This window comes from Chelonoidis abingdonii, chromosome 4 (genome assembly GCF_003597395.2).
Source record: "Chelonoidis abingdonii isolate Lonesome George chromosome 4, CheloAbing_2.0, whole genome shotgun sequence".
NCBI lineage: Eukaryota > Metazoa > Chordata > Testudines > Testudinidae > Chelonoidis > Chelonoidis abingdonii.
The window spans coordinates 96,042,853-96,063,790 of NC_133772.1; the positions used below are offsets into that span (position 1 = coordinate 96,042,853).

Consider the following 20,938-nt stretch of genomic DNA (forward strand, 5'->3'; position numbering starts at 1 on the left):
TACAATTTGGAAACAGAAGATTAGAAGATAGAAAGAACCTTCTCATAGCTGAGAGACAGACAAAAGACTCAGACCCCAAAAATTCCCTCCCTGACTTTGAAAAATCCGGTTTCCTGATTGGTCCTCTGATCAGGTGTTTGGTTCCCTTTGTTAACCCTTTACAGGTAAAAGAAACATTAACCCTTAGCTATCTATTTATGACAGTGGGCAATTCCACTGATGTCACTGGGACTGCCCCTGAGCTCAGAGTTAAGCATATGCTTAAGTACTTTGTTGAGTTGAGGGCCTACAAGAGAGAAAATAACTTTTGACTTGTCTACACATACAAGTTGTGCAGGTGCAAGTGATATTGCAGTAGTTAAATTGATCCAAGTATTTTGATTGAGTGTATTCAAACCATTGCTCTTGCACAGGTGCAGACACCACTGGGGTCGAACAGCCTTGTTGGCACGGAGGGGATTATAGTGAACATTTTTAAGGAGAGAACAAGGATACAGAGAGGCAGTGGGGGCCTGGCAGCCCAAACTGAGAGTGTGGCAGGTGGGGATATGTGGGAGAAGGCAGAAAACACCAAGCAGAGAAAGCAGGGGAAATGGTCAATAGTGTTTTGTTGTGGAGCTATGGAGATATAGAGAAGGGAAAGACACTTCTGCCCTCCCCCATAGCTGTTTCTCTCTGGTTTCAAATAACAAAAGCAGCAGGCACTGAGAATCGGAAGGAAGCTCCTGAGCTCAGAGCTACCCTCTTGTATGACAGGTACTGGCAGATGACCTTGTTTTGGATGAGAGTTTCTGAGCTCTGTTTACGCATGCTTCTTGCCCCAGAGAGGAAATAAGTCAATTCCCTACCTTCAGGTCTAGGCAAATGTGCTAGGCAGTATAGCACCTTTGGTGAACCCAAGAATGCTCTGAAAGGTTTGGCGTTCTAGTGGCTTGCAAATGGGGCTCTTGGGAGTTTGTAAAACGTCTTAAGTCCGAGTGACTTTGGGACAAGCTGATGGCTAGATCAGGAGTGCAAAAGGTCACCACAGCCCAGTGCATCAGTCACTGCTGCCGTGTTGGCTAGAAGAGGGAGGATTACTTGAACTGATGTCTCTACATTAATGAAAATGTGTCTACGGTGCTACTCCATTGATTTAACACTCCCTCCAACGTAGAGCTGCCCTGATGAAATAAGCTGGGCAGCTATTTTGGTTTAACTACAAAGATCTAGCTCTGGGAGATGGTGTGTGCACATGCCTACTTCCACTTTAATCAAGAGGGCTACATTGGCACAACCTTTGTGTGCAGACCTGGCTATAGTGGCTTAGAGAGGGGAAAAGGGGCTGAGTATGGAAAAACAAAGGGATCTGGGGAAAGGAAGTGCCATCATACCTAGGTAGTGGGGTTGCACACACTATGGAACAATACAGAATGTGGTCTGTGTTGTTTAGAATTTATCTTTGGGTTTTGACATCAGTCCAGAATGTACAATGGGTCTATAGACTTAAGCAGGGCAGGCAGCCAGAAAGGTCCTTGCACTGTTTTAAAGAAAACCATTAAAGTTTATTTTTCACTGAATGACTGAAAAGCTATACATGTTTTTGTCTGGGATGCTAATATATTTTGAACTTAATATTTTTCCCCAAAAAAGGTGATAAGCAAGTTATCCAACTTCATTATAATTTCCTCTATTATCATCTTATCCAGTCTGTCTTCAAAAATTATGACCATGATCAGGATGGATACATTTCTCAGGAAGAATTTGAAAAGATTGCAGCCAGCTTTCCATTCTCATTTTGTGTCATGGACAAGGACAGGTGTGTGTCTGAGAACCTCATTTTTACATCTGTTTCTGCATGTGAGCTTCGTAACAGATAGTTGTTGTCATAAGAGATGTTAAAATCACCCTTCCCTCTGCCAAAATGAAAGTGGAAATGTAACTCACAAAAGCACCTTCTGAGTTAGTTGCAAATGACCTCGCCCACCTGCAGCAAAATCAAACCGTTGTCTCTTGTGACACTCCAACACTCTGCTTAGACCGATTAAGATATTACACTTCAATTTTCTCCAAAGAATATTCTGTTGAATTATATTCAGTAACATTAACTGTATTGAACATTTTTCTAAGGTAAAAAACTGTCTCTCAGAACAGGCTTTTGTTGTTGTCGTTGTTAAAGACCATGTAGAGAAATAAAATATGTTTGGCGCAGACGAGTGAAACCTGTGTTTTGACCAAATGACAACAGATTTCTGTGTTAGCCAAAAATGTTCCTCAAAATATAAAAAAATGCAGCTGTGGTCATTTGTAGTTTCTTTGGCCTGCCAAGGATTAACATTAGAAAGCAGAGAAAATTAAAATTTTGACTCTGCAGAAATCCTTGGTGTGTATCTCTCTTCCTCCTAAGAGAAAGCACGTTTTCTAGCATTGCATTAGAGATTGTAAAAACAGTGTGAATTTCTGTTGAAAGGAATTATTCCCTTGCTGCTGCTTTTTTTTTTTTTGCTTTGTTTTGATAATTGCACAATGTTCTGAAGATGTTGTGAGGTTCCATCTCACAAGAAGCTATTTTCTTTAGTTGTATTATCTATGAATTAAAATGCAATTTAATGAGTTTCTGTAGAACCCATGACCAGCTTGGCCAGATTATTGAATAATTCTGACATCTACAGCAGTTAGAAGTGGGGGTGGGAGATGTAGTTAACTCTCCTTGTGCTGCTGGAAAGCAGAACCCCAATTAACCGTGTCTCTCATTTATTTGCAGGGAAGGTCTGATTAGCAGGGATGAAATAACAGCTTACTTTATGAGGGCTAGCTCGATCTATTCTAAATTAGGTCTTGGCTTTGCTCACAACTTCCAAGAGACCACTTACCTAAAGCCTACGTTCTGTGACAACTGTGCTGGATTTGTAAGCTTATTTTTTAAGTACATTACTTTAACATCTATTAGCATAACAATGTTTCTTCAGTCTAGTAAGCGAACATTTATCATTAATATTGAAATCTTAACATTAAACATGTAAATTGTCCTATTGACCATGTTTCAAGAGAGGCTTTTTCCTCGTTAGTGTTTTTGCTTCTCTAACATTGCTCCTTCTGCCTTGTGTTCTTCTGGCTGCCAAGGCAGCTGTGTTTCAAGCTACATCACTGTCAGGCAAGAGGTTCAAAGCCCAGCACCTCCCTCTCCCTGAGTTTGTCGGGACTGGCCCAACACTAAGCGCAGCTGGGCCTGCTTCCTGTTTAGCAAAGGAAGACAGGGCAAGCTGACTGCGCTGCTCCCTGGTGACTGATTCCTGGGATCGGCATCATGCTGTTATGGGGTGATGTCTGATATGTGTTAGTGATGGCTCCTGAAAGCATGTCACAAGCTGGAGACTAGACTTTACAAAAGCGCAATAGACGTGACTTGTATGACCCCTGCTACTCCAATTCTGGAACGTCTTTGCAGATCAGCAGACATGACTGAATGGCAAGAAAAAGTATCAGGCTTCAAAACAAATGGGTGGGCTTTTGTCACGTTCTTATGCCTGCAGGGGGTCATCTGACATGCCAAAATTCAGTGAAATATCTTAATACAAATATGCCTTTTTTTCCCTTTGTGCCTGAATTCCAGCTCTGGGGAGTTATTAAACAAGGATATAGATGCAAAGGTAATTACTACTTCCTCTTCTGTTGACTTAATGCATAGTTGTGAAGGTGCCCTGCAAAATCAATGATAAGATTGTAGCCTGAGCATACATTACCTTTTCCATAGCCTCACTTCAATCCCCACATCTAAGGAGGCAGATCCCAGAGGTGTCTGGTGGCAGAGAAAGCCATGGCCTGAGATCTGGAGGAGGGGCAGTTGGCCCTCAGCCAGTTTGAGGTCATAGGACCTCACAGCAGATGGCCCTAGCCCTCTGCAAATCCCCACAGAATCTGTAATGGACACTCCGGTTTCACAGGGAGGCAAACCCCAGCAGAACCATTTGGGGAGCTCCACAGTGGAAATCTTGCAGGAATACGCTCCTGCAGGCTTTTGCATGGGAGAAGACACTGTGACCGTGCGATATTAAGTAGGCACCTGGGCCACTACCACTGTAATGTGTTGTGCTTGGCTGAGTGTTTGCTAGTGGGATATCTTCAGTATAAAAGTGGTTTGAATGGTACATTGCACAGGGATGCTGTTAAATATATTTACCATCCATTTGTGGTTTCATACCATACCTTATAGAACATGTAAGAAGACCTCTGCAGTTTCCTGGGGAGGTAATACAGTGTGGGAACGGATCTCAGATGCTGCAGCAAAACCACTAAATGTTACAAACCTTGTTTTACTTGTTTACAGACTGTGGAATGAACTGTCACAAGCAATGCAAAGACCTGGTTGTATTTGAGTGCAAGAAAAGATCCAAAAGCATGACTGCAGATAACAGCCCGACCTCAGCCCTCGCTTCTAGCCTCTGCCCTGTAGGAGTCAAAGAGCAATTCCATGGTGAGGAAGGTTTAGATCTCTAAGATCAAAGTGACTGCTATAGAGGACCCCTCCCCCGACATGCTGATTGAATACCTGGGTGGTGGGTGAAGCTTCCCCTAGGGGTGGCTAGCTCCCTGTCCCACCTCTTCCACCTACAGCCCTCCCCACACTCCCCCTGCTTTGCCCAGGCCACCCACCCATCCCTCCTGTCCTCCTCCCTCCCTTGTGAGCTCCCACCACCTGCCCCATTCCTCCTCTCCTTACCCCCAAGACCCCCACCACTCGAGTTCTCTGTATCCCTCCTCTCCTCCACGGGGGAGGGGGTGAGGAGGGACACAGCGAGTGGCAGGTGGGCGAGTCTTGCGGGGAGCGGGTGGAGGAGAGGAGGGACGCAGCAGGTTCATCGGCAGCCTCACAGGGAAGATGGGGGTGGAAGAGAGGAGGGACATGGGGCAGTGGGTGCCTTGCGGGGAAGTGGGGGTGGAGGAGAGGAGGAACATGACAAGCAGTGAGGATCTGTGGAGAGGCAGGGTAAAGTGGAGGAGAGGAGATACTCAGCGGGCAGTGGCGGGGGCCTTGGGGAAGAGCAGGAAGGGGAAGAGGCAGAGCGGGGCCACCACGGCCCAGGCATCTGTGCCAGGGAAGGCTTATACCCACCACCTATGATTGAATAGCATTAGTTAATAAACACTAGAATTCATTAACAACATATTGACTGTGACCAGAGCCTAGCTCTGGATGCACCCACCACTATCCCTCTCCTGATCACAATATTGCTAATTATTTCAGTCTGGGTCATTTCCTGAGTAGAGACCTCCAGTTGTGTGAAATTGTGTGACATGCATGAATTCCCACAAGAGCTGAGCCAGGATGCTGCCCAACTTTTCTCAGCTGTGACTCAGAGGATCTGAGCCCAGCTGTCTAGCAGTGAAAGGCTGATGTGTTAACTAATTGTGCCACCTTGTGACAAGCAGATTGCAGTGTGCTCTAGTTTCTACCATTTGGCAGGAAGCAATTACAATATTAAGTGGCTCAGGGTTAAATTCAAATTTCACTTCTGGGTTTTTAAAATCAACTCGTGTACATTTCATGTGCACCAAGAAAATTAAGAGCTATAACTACATTCTTTTCTTCATGTCCCTAGGTGATTTCAAACTTCCTCTTGGTCACCTTACATTAACACTCAGCTGTACAGATCTTTACTAACTGTCCATTCTTTCCTACCTATCTCAAGCAACGAAACATGGCTTAATCTCAGATTTAATCAGTTAAGCATCCAAAAGAAGTGTTTCTCTTGAATGAGACCACAGGCTATTTCTTTTTGACTCAGATTTCCCCAAGATATTCACTCTCCTCATCTTTGAGCTCTCCTGCTCTTTGCGCATCGCCTCTGTCTGTAAACCTGCCTGTAACCACACCCGCAGCCTCAACTGCTCTGATGGTGGAGTTCACTCAGGCCTCCATATAAAATGTAAATGTTTCATCTTGCTGGTAATTAACCATTGGATTTACTAAGGGTCGTGGTGGATTCTACATCGCTAGCAATCTTTAAACCAAGGCTGGAGGTTTATCTAAACAATATTCACTAGGAATTATTTTGGGGAAGTTCTATGCCCCAGGCTAGATGATCAGAGGGGTCCCTTCTGGCCCTGGAAGCTATCAGACTGCTTGCACTGACCTGTTCTGTGGCCTCCCTCAGGCGTATCTCTCTTTCCAGACTCCAGAACATGGAGGGCTGTAACACATGCAGATATGGCTGTCCATCTCGCCACAGCTGCATCCTTCGTTAGCTCCACTGACTCCCCGATCATTTAAAGGTTCTCAAATTGTCTCTATTTTTCACCTCAAGTGCTTGCCCCACATAGTTACTGCTGTCAGACTTCGGTTGCAAGGTATCCAATTTTCAGCAGAACACCTGGTCGAAAAGAGACCCTCCCTAGCCCGGTGAAAATGAGGGAGTGAGAGTGGGGAAGAGCAAGCAACAGAGGGAGGGGGGATGAATGGGGCTGGGCCTCGGAGAAGGAACGGGGCAAGGGATGTTCAGTTTTGTTCAGTAAGAAAGTTAGCAACCCTGCCTGAAACCAACAGCTTCAGGTCCCACAATCACTGATTTCCCAGTTGCCACAGAGCTCGCCTTCTCTGTGCCAACTAGGGCTAACCCCCGAGTCCTCAGAGTGCTCCATGCAGTATCCAGTCCCTCTCCCTGGACACTTACAATAATTACCAGGTAAGCTGTCCCCAAAGAAACAATGTACACATAGCTTGGCTAGTACGTCTCAGGATCTGATCCTTTTATAACACCACAGCACTGTAATCTACTTACATGCTTATTAACAAAGATTATGATTTAAGAGATATTGATAAAGGATAATGAGTGGAAACAGAACTGATTACACAAATAAAAAAAACCATAAAATGCAAGCTGAGGTCTACGCTTATTAATGGTTACCGTTCCTGTTTTATAAAGTAGATCTTCTTCCAAGGATTCAGTTATGAGAGAGCTGCTGGTGTTCAGTCAAAACCAGGACCCAAGTTTTCATAACTATCGCCACACCCTTCAAGGGGTTTCCTCAGTAAGGGGATACCAAAATGGGAAATAAAAGGAGAAGCAAAAAGCCAAACTCATTGTTTTGACCCCACAGTCAGGATTGCTGCCTCCCTCGCCATTGTGCAGCCTCCAAGTTGTCTTTAGATCCTCCTGCTGATTTGAAATGCAAATGTAGCTCCCATTGTGTTTGGTTTACAGTGCTTAATCTACATATTAACCTAGGCAGACTCGTGAACGTACATGCCTTTGTCTGGCGAAACCAGTTCTTCACTTCTGCTGGGGAGTAACACCTTGATACAAACCACAAGGACATTTTTTTTTTTTTTAACATATAATCAGTACATAGATATCACAATAATATTAATGATCAACAAGATACTGGTTTTCATTTAAGATCTCACACAATGTGCTTTACTGATAAATGCCATGACAGCAACATCTTAGGTATAGTTAGTTTAGCAGGCGCAGCAGGAGTTGCTGTTATAGAACAGTGAGCCCTTTGCCAGCTGGCGTGGAGGAGCTCTTAGAGTCACACACTTACCTCTCCATTTCTCATTCCCTCTGCTTTAATTTGTTGCTTTGATTTTGTAACTGCCGTTTAACTCGGCAAACCATTTTGGGATCACTTACGTGAAAGACATTGCACACTGAAGTATTTAATTGCACCAGTTTTAGAGGGGTAAGCTAACACAAAAAGATTGTGATTTTTCTCCAAGGCCATGGGGAAAGGAAGAGTATGTAAAGGTGCAGAGAGGTTGTTTTACCATTGTATTTGGCACTGGTGTGACCACTGCTGGAATAGTGTGTCCAGTTCTGGAGTCTACAATTCAAGAAGGCTGTTGATAAATTGGAGAGGGTTCAGAGAAGAGCCCAAAGAATAATTAAAAGATTAGAAAACATCCTTGCAGTGGCAGATGCAAAGAGCTCAATATACTTAGCTTAACAAAGAGAAGGCTAAGAGGTGACTTGATTATGCTCTCTAAGTACCTACATGGAGAACAAATATTTAATAATGGGCTCTTCAGTCAAGCAAACAAGAGGTATAACATGACTGAATATCTGGCAGTTGAAGTTTGACAAATTCAGACAGGAAGTTAGGTATATGCATTTAATAGTGAGGGTAATTAACCATTGGAACAATATACCATTCTCCATCAGTGGTAACTTTAAAATCAAGACTAGATGTTTTTCTAAAAGATCTGCTGTAGAAATTATTAGGAGGAAGTTCTCTAGTCTGTATTATTTCATTTTCATTCATGGTACATAAAAGGTTGTTACAAGAAGGAGAGTGAAAAATTGTTCTTATTAACCTCTGAGGATAGGACAAGAAGCAATGGGCTTAAATTGCAGCAAGGGAGGTTTAGGTTGGATATTAGGAGAAACTTCCTAACTGTCAGGGTGGTTAAGCACTGGAACAAATTGCCTAGGGAGGTTGTGGAATCTCCATCATAGGAGGTTTTTAAGACCAAGTTAGACAACCACTTGTCAGGAATGGTCTAATTATTACTTAGTCCTGCCTTGAGTACATGGGAGAGGACTAGATGACCTATTAAGGTCCTTTCCAGTTTTACACTTCTGTTACACTTCCTAAAGACAGCTAAATTTACAGTAATACTTTCCTAATAATACTTTTCCATGTAAGCAATTGTTGCAGTTGCAGGGATTTTATGGGATTGTGAATCGGAGGTGAGGTGTCCACACTCTGGAAAATGTTTAAGAACCTGTGCTACTAGGCCAAATTCAGAGAGATGTGAATATAAACATCATTTCAGATTAAATATTGCATAGTACATTGTTTTAAAAAAGCACCCTGAATGATTCTGGCTATATATTTTCCTTCCCAATGCAGGTCTCCAGTTAACTCAGTTCATTGTTTCTGTTCTGTAGGGCAGGAGGAAGGCCCATTTACATTTCCTAATGGAGAAGTGGCTGAACACAATGAAGAGAGCAAGGACCGAACAATTATGCTTATGGGTGTCTCCTCCCAAAAAATCTCAGTGAGAGTGAAGCCAGCTGTTCTTGACAAGAGCACACAGACTGAGCCAGCACTGGCAAATAGCGCTGTACCCAGTAGGCAGATAGAGAAGGAGCATGGGATGCCATCGGAAAATATTTATCTACAGCCCGCAACACCATCTCCATGCCCAAGCCCAGTTCTAAGCCGCAAAAAGGCTTATGTAAAATGGGAAAACAAAGACTCAAGTCAGAAACGGAAGGATGAGCAGCACATCTGTAAACCCTCGTACCAGGAAGTGGAGCAGGTACTTATACAATGGACCCCATTCTCATTTACACTACAGTGGCACAGTAGAGAGGCCTTAAAGTTGATACAACAATCTACTGTCACTTCAAGGGCCCTTTGCACTGCTAGAGTAATTAACTACTGGAACAATTAATAAGGGGTATTTGTAGAGTCTCCATCCTTTGAAAACTTTAAATCAAGACTGGATATATTTCTAAAAGATATGCACTAGGTCAAGCATAAACTATTGGGCTTGATGCAGAAATTATTAGGCCTTTCTTATGCAGGAAGTCAGACTAAATGATCCGTTTCAGCCTTAAAATCCATAGGTGAAATCCTGGCCTCATTGAAGTCACTGGCACCAGAATTTTACCACGTAAGTCTAGTCATCAATTTTAGGGACACTCCAGATGGGGCAATAGTTTGCAAATTAGTTTCCACAGTGAAGATGTTGCCATTAAACTGTAAGCCACTATGCTGGTTAACCCTGCCTTGCCCCACACTCTCTCTAGCTAAACAGTAGCACTAACAAAACCAGACTTTACCATGAGAAAGATGTGAATGTCAAAATCTAAATGGGATCGTTAAATATTATGTGTTTCTCTTCTTTCATTTCTTAAAAAAAAATCCATAAGACGTTAAAACCTCCCCCTCCCCCCAAAAAAACCTCTAAATGCAACTTCAAGGTGTTACCGTTAATTATAAAAACTAAAGAAATACAGAAGCTAAAGCTTCCATAAATAACCTTAACGCTGCACAACAAAATTTAGTGTTCTAGTCCCATTTTTCTATTTAAAAGAACAGGCAAGTGCATAACAGTTTATGTTCCAATATGTACACATCATAAAATTGATTGGAAGGGCAATGTGGCCAAGTTCACTTTACTGCTGAAATATTACACTTCTCTGATTCTGATTTTTACTGTGCAGAAGTTGCATTAACACAGTTTTTTGCATTTAACACCTAGAAAAGTCTTTTTGAGTGGTCAAACAGAGAAAGAGAAATGCCATTGGAAAATAAGAGGCTGGGATCAATGAAATTGAAGTCAATATACAGAAAGAAAGACACTGAATGTGTGGGCTAGTCAGCTATGGAGAAAACAAGAAGGCTAATAGAAATAAGAAAGCTGGAAGGGAATGACAAGCACATGATTGTGAGGGTAAAAATAAGAAAAAAATACCCCCAGAGAAATGTAAATAAGAGGAAGAAAAATAGCATGGAATTGATGATATGGGAGGGCACAGATAGTAGCCGAGAATAAAACAAGAAGAGCGACAGATGACGACTAGTGAAAGAGAGAGAAATAGAACTTTATAGAAATGAAAATCATTCAATAGAGTAAAATGGACAAACCAGACAGTCAGCAATGAGGAACTGTAAAATCTATTTACAATATTAACAATTGTAAAATAACTACCTAGAAGCCTGAACCTAGACTGGGGCATTGGTCTAAGCACTGTACAAAACACATAGTAAGAAACAGTTCTTCAAATCCTTGTCTGTGTGGATCCCACTGTTATTGGTTCACATGTGTTCCATGAACATGAGTTTCCAACTTTCTGGTAAGCAATGTCCATTGGGGCCATACCTGTGCCCAGTACATGCTTGTGCTCCCCACAATCCTAAGGCATAAATGGCCACAAAAACTCAGTATAGGCAGTGTAAGGTGGGAACTGTGGCGTCCTCCTTTCACTTACAACAACTGTGTTTTGTTAATAATTGCATATATAGATTTAGATTATTAGTTAATAGTTTTTCTGCCCATTTGGCAGCTTTCCATTCCCCTTTTGTCTCAGAGAATGTTCTTAGATGTTTGTGTCTTACCACCCCGTGACAGACTCCAAACCCTCAGCGCTCAAGATCTACCCTTTCTGCAACGGGGTGATTCCTACCCTCACCCCCACATACTTAGCTGATGACCCACAGCAGATGTCTTGTGTGCTTGGGGGAATCATATATTCTCAATTATTGTTCCATGTGCACATCCTTGTTTATTCAGACCAGAAAAATGAAGAAATCTCACCTAAAACTGTAGCTGTAATAACAGTCCATGAGGGGTACCTCAGATCCTGAGAGGCCTTCCTTGGACCCAAAATAACATCCCCAGAGCCAGATGTCACACTCCCACAGTGCTTTGGAGACTATACTCCAAGCTCCAGCTCTGGTGGTACCAAGAAAAAGCCTCAAGATCAGTGCCGTCCTTGGGATGTCATCCTGGTACTGCACACACCTCCAATTCAGGACCCAGGTACTGACACCACCAGACATGGTAGATCTAAGACATGACCCAGGGCCAGAGGATACTGCCATTCTCCTTCCCTGGAAAGGACTAAAGCAAATGTGTGTAAGAGGAGCCTGGAGCCCTGTGACTCTGATAACTCTAAGGTCAAGAACATAGATCAGCTCAAGAAAGTGACCCTGACTAGCTCATCATCTTGCTCAGGACAAGGGGAGGCCACTTCAGCTTCAACAGTATTGACTGCCTCGGCAACGAAAGAATCCTCAGATGCTGGAGTCTCTCTCAATACCAAAAGACCTTTTACTCTCTAGTACAAGGATCAGTTAGCCATCCTGTTTCCTGCCCTCAGGGAATCCTCCACTGTTTAATTTGTGCTGGGGCTCAGCCCGGCACCTGTAGGCTTGGCTGTTCATAGCTCCGGCACCTCTGGGCTCCAGCCAGCAGCTGCCACTCTCCAGCCACCCAGCTCTGAAGGCAGTGCCGCCACCAGCAGCAGCGCAGAAGTAAGAGTGGCAACTCACCATACATACCATCCTGCTGCTGGTGGCGGTGCTGCCTTCAGAGCTGAGTGCCCGGCCAGCCGCTGCTATTCTCCGGCCACTCAGCCAGTGCTTAATTTATGCCAGAGCTTTCTGGGGCTGAGCCCTGGCACCTCTTTCATTACAAATTAAGCATTGGAACCACCTCCTCAGTACTGATCCTCCCAGTGCTGATCCTCTCAGCACTTTCTACAGACTCAATTTATTCTGTGTCTTCCCCATCCTCCTACCTCCATCCAGCTTCTGCTAAGGAGCATTCCCATGCTCTTAAGAGCCGAAGTACAGGGATATCACCCCAGTTTCCCTTAAGGAAAGACATGTCCCCCATTACATGGTTGAAAGACTTTGGAACACTACTTCTCCTTTTCAGTCTTTTTCTACCCTTCCTGGCTTTATTAGGCATACTGGGGTCCAGCCTCACATACCTCTAGGTCCCACTCTCCTGTACCTTCAGCTGGAAAAAGACCAAGATCAACTTCCATGCAAAGGGCAGCGTCACCCACACACCAAAGATACATCTATACATACGGAAGCATGCAGAGTACAGACACTACATGCCCAGCAAGACATGGCTTAGGCCAGTAGAGTGCCCTACACACAGGAACCCCCAGGATAGATACTCTACACATCTCTTTACACCCAAGCAGTGCCTCCCATGTCTACACTGGTATTTTTAGCAACGTAGCATCCCACTACCTCCCTGCTGCTGGAGCCTTTTCCTGCCACGGTGAGAGCCTCAGCAGCAGGGAAAGGCTCTGGCAGGGGGTGGGGGAAGAGGCACCCTTGGAGCCTTTTCTCGCTGCAGTGAGGCTCCCTGTTGTCAGAGCCTTTCAGTGCAGCAAGGAAAGGCTCTGGCAGGAGAGACACAGTGGGGAAAGGCAGGAGCTGATGGAGTTGTTCCCTGCAGTATGTAGCTGCATGTGTGGTGCCCGTACGCCACACATTGCTATCAGTGTAGACATAGCCACAGAGTCAAAGAGTCAGGGCCACCTGCCATCGCTGCTCTCCTCCCTCCCACCAGAACATTCCTCCATGCCCATCTAGGGGGGCATGCTCCACAGTTTGAAGACCTTTGTTTTAGGGGATTTCAAGACCTGCTTGAGAGAATAGCCAATGCTTGAGTTATTGCTTTCAGTGCACCAAGAAATGCCACTAAAGCACTCCTGCATTCTCCATTCCCAGATGATAGCTAGAATGGCCATGCCTGTCAGTGAAGCCATCTTAGAGCCAGCAAAGGACTCATGGCAGACACTGGCCTCAGCTCCTTCTATCTCTGAGGGCTTAGAGGAGTTACTAAGTACCCGCAAAAGGGATATGGATGTCACTTCTCACCCTACTCTGGGCTCTCTTGTGGTCTCAGCAATATTAGAAAAGTCCTGACAGCCAGCTCTGAGTCGGTCCGCAAGGAAAATGATCTGAAGAGGCTGGACTTGGTAGAAAACCAGATTCCTCAGTATCCTTGCAACTTATTACTTGCCAAACATAACAAGCAGGGATAAGGTTCTTCCCTTCTCGATCTCTCTCAAGACCAAAGAATAGAACTGAAGGTGGTGAAGCAAAAGGTCAATAGTGGCCAAGACCTCTCACCAAGCTACATCTAATGCAGCTGTTAAATTCCTGGCCACAGCAATAACAAAACGTCCTGGCTCCAGCCATCAGGAATCCTTAAAGAGGTCCAGTATACTACTGAAGTTCTGTCTTTTCAAGGAGCCTAATCTCTTCCATTCCAAAATTGATGACGCTTTAAGATCTCAAACCAACCAATGACATCAGTAAGGTTTTGCTTAAAGCTACTAGATCATCTTGCTTCATGCACGTATGTGGTGCTTCTTGCCAGACTTTGCACATGTCCACTGCAGTACTGGCTCATAATTGTGTAGCAGCCTTCTAGATACCTCACAGATTCTTATCACAGTGCTATATTGGACTTTCTCAAATGGTGGATGAACCCCAGCACGAGGAGAGGAGATCCATTTCAGACTTTATGCCCATCACTAACAGTAGTCATAGATGCTTCTACGACAGGGTGAATCAGGTCCCAAAGCAATGCCTGCCGTCACGTTAACATCCTGGAGTTTTTGAGTGATCAGGCCAGCTTTCAAGGAGTTGTCACTGATCAAGGGAGCCTTGATGGAAAATACATCTGCAATGTTCTTCATCAGACAAAATGGTGCTCACGCCTCCCTTTGTCAAGAAGCAATAATTTTCTGAAACTGTGCGTCACTCACAAAATAACCCAGGGCTGCCAGAGCTGATGCCATATTTGGAAGGGCTGTTCTCAGTTCTCTTTTTGACTAAATTGGCTAGTTGGACAAGACTCCTCAGTATGTCCTGTGAGAATTACTGCTTGCTAGCCAGCATCCATGGGATCCACATGGACAAGGATGCAAAGAGGAAAGAACAGTTACTTATCAGTTCTTTGCAAAGTCTTGTCCATGTGGATTCCATGACCCACTCTTCATCTCTTCTCCTTTGGAGTTCTTATCTCTGGGATTCTGAATTAGTGAGGGAACAGAGCTGGTTGGATCCATGCAGCCTGTTGTATGTTTAGCTGGGGATGGTGGAAGGGAGGGGCGAGGATGTTCAGGGTGCAGGTACAGCCCCCAACAGACACTACTTGCGAGAAGATTCTGATCTTGTGCACATGGGGCACAAGTACACCAACAGTGAGATCTGCACAGACATCACATCTTGCAGAACCACATCTACTGTAAGATAAGTAACAGTTCTCTTCTTACAAGCTTACCTGATCCAATTCACACTGAAGTCAATGGAAAAACTCTCTGGGAGTTGGATCAGGCCCTAAACTGACAAGAGAGATAAAAGGTGGGAGAAAGCAAGCATTGCTTACCCCTGTTTTACTGAGAAGGATTTGAGGCACAGTGCTATTAAGTGACTTGCCTAAGGTAATGCAGGAAGCTTGTGACACATCCAGGAATTCAACTCAGATCTGAATATCTGTCCAGTGCTTTAACCACAAGATGGTCCCTTCCTCTCACAAAATTTAACCAATTCAGATGAAAACTGAAATGGTTAAAATCTTAACTCCAATCAGCATCACTGTCCTAAAATCTCAGGCAAGCAAAAATAAAGCCAGCTCACTTCACACAGTTTGCAGTCAGCCGGCATTTTGTGGACCTTTGCATATTAATACATAGGGAAAAAGGAAATGAGGAAATGGTTCAATTAGTACACTGTCATTACACTAGGTAGTGCAATCAAGAGACAGCCTGTCACTGCCCTATGAAGCCTTCAGTCTTTGTGAAAAAACACCAAAATACTAATCCATTTTATATTTATCTACAAACCCAAGCAATGGCCACAACTAAACCCTCTCCCACCCATCCCTGAAATACGGACTTCCACCTTCCACCCAAATCTTCTCCCCCATCTTTGCATCTCCTATGCACTGGGTGGTTGAAAGCTCAGCACACATTTAGAACAAATATATTCTGCATGAGTCATATTGAAAAATACTGGTTCCAAGCACGAAATGGTTAATTTACCGGGTAACCAAATACATTCTTTTAGAGATGCAAACAGAAAATTAATTGCCATTTGCTCATGCTGATCTTTTTTGTTTAACATGCCATTTACTGTTCAGTGCATAATAATCATTTGGAGAATAGTTAAGTAGTCTCTCACAGAAAATGTGAGATGCCAATCAAGCAAGTGCACCAGCAAACAGGGGTGAAATCAATTTAAAAATCCAATACTATTCACATGACGCCTGCCGTTCTCTGTTTTTGTTTAGGAAAGAAATATTCTAAAGGCAGAAAATGAAGCTTTAAAGATTCAGCTTAAACAGGCACACAAAACAATTGAATCTCTCAGTATTCAACGCAGAAATCATGTCTTGGACAATACACAACACAGAGACTGCGCATAGCTGACAAGACAGGAGCTCTCCTCTGGATGAATGTAAAAGAGAGGGCTTTTTGAACAGTGACAAAGCTGCTGTATTCAAGTGAACAGGAACCAGAGACTGAAAGATTTTAAACAGAAATATACTCTGTTGAATCAGCGTATTTTGCCTGTTCAATATACCGCTGAATGTATAAATGTGTTCCTTTCTCTGACAGTATAAAATAATTTATCTTCTGAACATGGGAATTAATACATTCTGGAATCTCTCTCAAGAAGGGCGATATAGGCCCAGAAGTTTATATTTATCGTCAGTAAGCAACTTCTATGTCCAATATGGATGATGCAACTCTACAAGTAGCTACTGTTTCTATCGAGTGCCCAGTGTCACCTACAAGTGTTCCGACAAGGTATGTAATTAAGTGGACACTCTCAACTCAAATTTGGCCCAAATTCAGGTTTTCTAACAACAAACATTTGATAAATCTAAGACTTTTGAGCAATTTTTCATGAGAGAAATTTCATGGTCCCAATCATTGCTGCATTAAGAACTGGAAAGTGCAACTGAGTTCATTGGTTTTCATCATCCAACATTAGAAATATGAACTGTCAATAAGCAGTGAAACGAATGACTATTTTAAGTCTTTCCTTTTTTGTGCTCTAAGGTGTGGTATATAAATATTTTTTATAACTGATTAAAATTAAGCATTCCTTTAAAATCCTTGCTTTTTGAGCTGGCCATAGAGGTTCTAGCTACCCACACTTTTAACCCTGCAAAACTAAAAATTATAGTGCCTCATACAGAGCACGAGACTAGAGATTTCACACTGGAGTATTGCTTCCACTTTAATGTCCCATGCTACTATTCAGGTCAAATAGTCTTGATACTGGCCCTGCTGACTCAGTGGTTAATGGTTGAAGACAGATTTTTATTGACAGGAGGAAAAGATGTTGGCTATTTTCTTTAACTTCTCTCCATCTTTCAGTCCTTCATTTATTATAAGTGTGCAATATGTCCTGATATTTCAAGGTTTAATCATAAAATACAAATATTAAAATTAAGGAAGGGGAATTTTCAGTCCATGACAGCATTTAACTGTCATGGCCTCCAACTATGGAACCTATCAAAGTTGGGGAATTACAAAGCCTCCTCATCATTGACAGCCTTCCTCTATAGCTTAAGTTATTGTTGTTATTTATTTCTGGCACATCTACAGGTACCCGCCAGGGACTAGGACTCTAGTGGGCTAAGCACTGTACAAATAACATGAAGGCACTCCCTGCCCCCAAGAACTCATGAACTAGGATTTGTTGGCGTAAATACAAAACAGACTGTGTATGTGATTATTATGTGGTTGCCAGCATTTCAGAAAAAAGTGGCCGTGGAACAATTCTGAGAAGGCTGGGGGTGGGGAGAAGTTGCATGTACATCATGGGGAATTTCAGGTTATGTTCTTGTGGGTAGTTTAGTTGACTAACGGTTCAGCTAAGCAACCAAAATCCACAGCAAACATGTCCCTCCATCGTGAACCCATCCCTCCCCAGAGAACCTCCTCTTCCTGCAGCTTACCTGCATTTGTCTTCTTGGGAGGAGGACTGGAGGTCCGTATTTCTCCCCTTGCATGGTTCAACAAGCAGCAGCAGGATGTTTTCCACCCTTCGTTTCTCTCTCTCTCTCACTCAAAGAATTCTCCCATTCTCTCCCCATGGGCAGATAAGGGGGATGGGAAAGAGGCATCTACTTGACAGTACCAGGGAGCCTCTAGCCTTCATCTCTTTTTGTGTCTCTTGGGGAAGCTGGGGGGATTTAGAGTTTCCTGACTCACTTAGGGTCCTCCTGCCCTGTCCCCATTCTGTATTGAATCCATGTACTCTTTCCTGGCCCCAGTCCCTGAGCACTAAATTCCCTTCCCCAAACATGCCCTCTCAAAATTGTTTCCTCCATCTTTTCCTCCCCCCCCCCCGCCTTACATTTGTGTTAATTTGGTGCAATAAACAGTCGCTTTCTAACAGGAGTCCTCAGCAGCAAGAAGTTCTGCCCTGCCATTAAATTTCCTGCCTGGCTCTCAGGACCCTGCCCTTCTGCACACATTTTCCCTCTCTGGTCCTAGGTCACTGGCTGGAGCATCAGCTTGCTAAGGCCTTTTGTAAAGTTCTTCAGCTATCTTGTCTAAAAATTCATGCCGTTGTGGGTCAGATTTTTGATACCTTTAATTTGTGCGTGTGGAACCTGCATGTGGGGCTATACCTAGCTCCCACTGAAATCAACAGCAAAACCTCCATTGGCTTAACTGGGAAAACAAACAAGCCCTACCACATGCAAGTCATGTAACTGCATTTCTGATTTTTGCACAGGTATAAAAATACCTCCCTTTGTTTCTGAAACTTGGTTCTTGTCTGTAATCCTAGTATCCCTGTATGTCTGTGATAGTGCAGGAAACACACTGTATAGGAGAGAGCTCCCCAGCCTGTGCCCTTTTGACCAAGAAGCCTGAGTGGTGGTGGTTTCAGACACTCTCCTTTCGCAACCTCTTCTTAGAAGCTGAAGGTTGCTGTACCTCCCTGGGATGATCTGCCTGGAGTTCCCAAACAACAGTCTAGTTTTCAAAAGTCTGATGCTCATTTACAAGGTCCCTTTACACTGCTCTACCGGCATAAAGGTGTTTTAATGTAAATATATTTCAGGGGATGTAAATTTCATTAAGAATAGAGAGGAATAGATATAGGCTCTGTATACAGTATTTAATCTGACACTGTAAAATTCAGCTAGATAGGGTCTCCTGATGACAAACTCTTAGATATATGATGTATTTTTATTTGCTGTGGGCTTGTCTATACAGGGAAACTAATTCAGATTAAGGTAAAGCGTGAATTTAAAGCGGAATAGTTATTCTTGATTAACTCCCTTAACCCATTTTAGATTAAGCTAATTCAGAATAAGGCACTTTTATTCCCGATTAAAAGCCTCTACGCAGGGAGTTAATCAGGAACAATTTTAAATTTAAATACAACCTTAATCTGAACTAACTTCCCTGTATAAATAAACCCACAAAAAATAAAAATTAGAGCTGTCAAGCAATTAAAAAAAATTAATCATGATTAATTGCACTGTTAAACAATAATGGAATACTATTTATATAAAGATTTGTGGATGTTTTCCATATTTTCCAATACATTGATTTCAGTTACAACACAGAATACAAAGAGTACAGTGGTCACTTTATATTTACTTTTATTATAAATATTTGCACTGCAAAAATAAAAAATAGTATTTTTCAATACACCTAATAAAAGTACTATAGTGCAATCTCTTTATCATGAAAGTTGAATTTACAAATGTAGAATTATGTACAAATTCTAACTGCATTGAAAAACAAAACAATGTAAAACTTTAGAGCCTCTGAGTCTACTCAGTCCGACTCCTTGTTCAGCCAATCCCTCAGACAAACAAGTTTGTTCACATTTGCAGGAGATTGCTGCCTGCTTCTTGTTCACAAGGTCACCTGAAAGTAAGAACAGACATTCGCATAGAAGTGTTGTAGCTGGCATTGCAAGATATTTACGTGCCAGATGTGCTAAAGATTCATATGTCCCTTCATGCTTTAACCACCATTCCAGAGGACGTGCGTCCATGCTGATGATGAGTTCTGCTCGATAACAATCCGAAGTGCAGACTGACTCATGTTTTCATCATCTGAGTCAGATGCCACGAGCAGAAGGCTGATTTTCTTTTTTGGTGGTTCGGGTTCTGTAGTTTCCGCATCTTGACTTCTTGAAGCATGCTCCATACTCCAAATCTCAGATTTTGGAAGGCACTTCAGATTCTTAAACCTTCAGTTGAGTGCTGTAGCTGTCTTTAGAAATCTCACATTGGTACCTTCTTTGCGTTTTGTCAAATCTGCAGTGAAAGTATTCTTAAAACGAACAACATGCTGCGTTATTGTTCCAGACTGCTATAACATGAAATATATGGCAGAATGCAGGTAAAACACAGAGCAGTAGACATACAGTGCTCCCCTAAGGAGCTCAGTCACAAATTTAATTAACGCATTACTTTTTAATGAGCATCATCAGCATGGAAGCACGTCCTCTGAAATGGTGGCCAAAGCATGAAGAAGCATACAAATGTTTAGCATATCTGGCATGTAAATACCTTCCAATGCTGGCTACAGAAGTACAATGCGAATGTCTGTTCTCGCTTTCAGAAGACATTGTAAATAAGGATACCAGTGTGGAGATCTGTGAGATGTGACCGGGATTGACTCCTCCCTGCTGGCACCATGGCAGAAAATCAATGCCTTGAACACCTTCCTGATCCCCTGTATCTTATTTGTCCTGAGGGGATCTGCCGTGACGAAGGTACCTCTGAAAAAGACAGACATCATCATCCGGCAGCTGGTGAAGAAGTGTGTGTTTCTTCCCCGGGGGCCAGCAATGAACTGGTGTACATCTCGTACAGGCCGGGCAGTGCCAACATCCCTTGAATGGCTGATCTGTGCGCGGTTGCCATGATCACTCTCACCCTCTGCCTTCTGACGTGCCCGGATGCCATGGTGAGGAACATCATAGAGAGTGCTCTAAAGGATGCCATCAAGAAGCGAATTGCCAGGACCCCCTCCAACGAAGATGTTGCCACCTACCTGAGCAGCTCGCTGGAAAGTGAATTTGGAAGAGACTTTGCTCCGCTCTGGACTTGTGCCCACAATGCTACGCGATGACTGGAGAAGCGTATCAGCTGCCACTGGACGTGGTGCAAGGAATGCTAGGAGCTGGAAGTCCTGGTGCCACAGGTGAAGAATACAGATCACACTATTGTCACTATGAGAGCTAGAACCATGCTGAAGAGGATCCTGAAGGATGTTATCCACTGCCAATATGTGGAAAACCTAAAACGGTAGCCGGACCAGGGCAAGGCATTCAAGGTGGGATGCCAGCAACCACTTCCTCTCCGGGGGCAGCTTCACCTGATTTGCCAACTAGAGGTTCGTTCACAGGGCCCTGCTCAACTGCGTCCCACTGAACGGAGCCGTCTGCCACAGAAATCAGGACAAGCGACACAGGAAGACCGGCT

At 43.4% G+C, this 20,938-nt stretch overlaps 1 protein-coding gene across 1 annotated transcript in view; it reads left to right on the forward strand.

Moving 5' to 3' along the window:
* Window positions 1-16,859, forward strand: part of RASGRP1 (RAS guanyl releasing protein 1) — a 69,347-nt gene extending 52,488 nt beyond the window's left edge. The window contains exons 12-17 of the mRNA XM_032788186.2: window positions 1,689-1,798; window positions 2,744-2,888; window positions 3,593-3,629; window positions 4,307-4,453; window positions 8,871-9,244; window positions 15,758-16,859. Of these exons, the coding sequence (XP_032644077.1) occupies window positions 1,689-1,798; window positions 2,744-2,888; window positions 3,593-3,629; window positions 4,307-4,453; window positions 8,871-9,244; window positions 15,758-15,892 (948 nt within the window). The 3' untranslated portion in view covers window positions 15,893-16,859. The remainder of the gene's footprint in view (window positions 1-1,688; window positions 1,799-2,743; window positions 2,889-3,592; window positions 3,630-4,306; window positions 4,454-8,870; window positions 9,245-15,757) is intronic.
* Window positions 16,860-20,938: the final 4,079 nt, after the last annotated feature.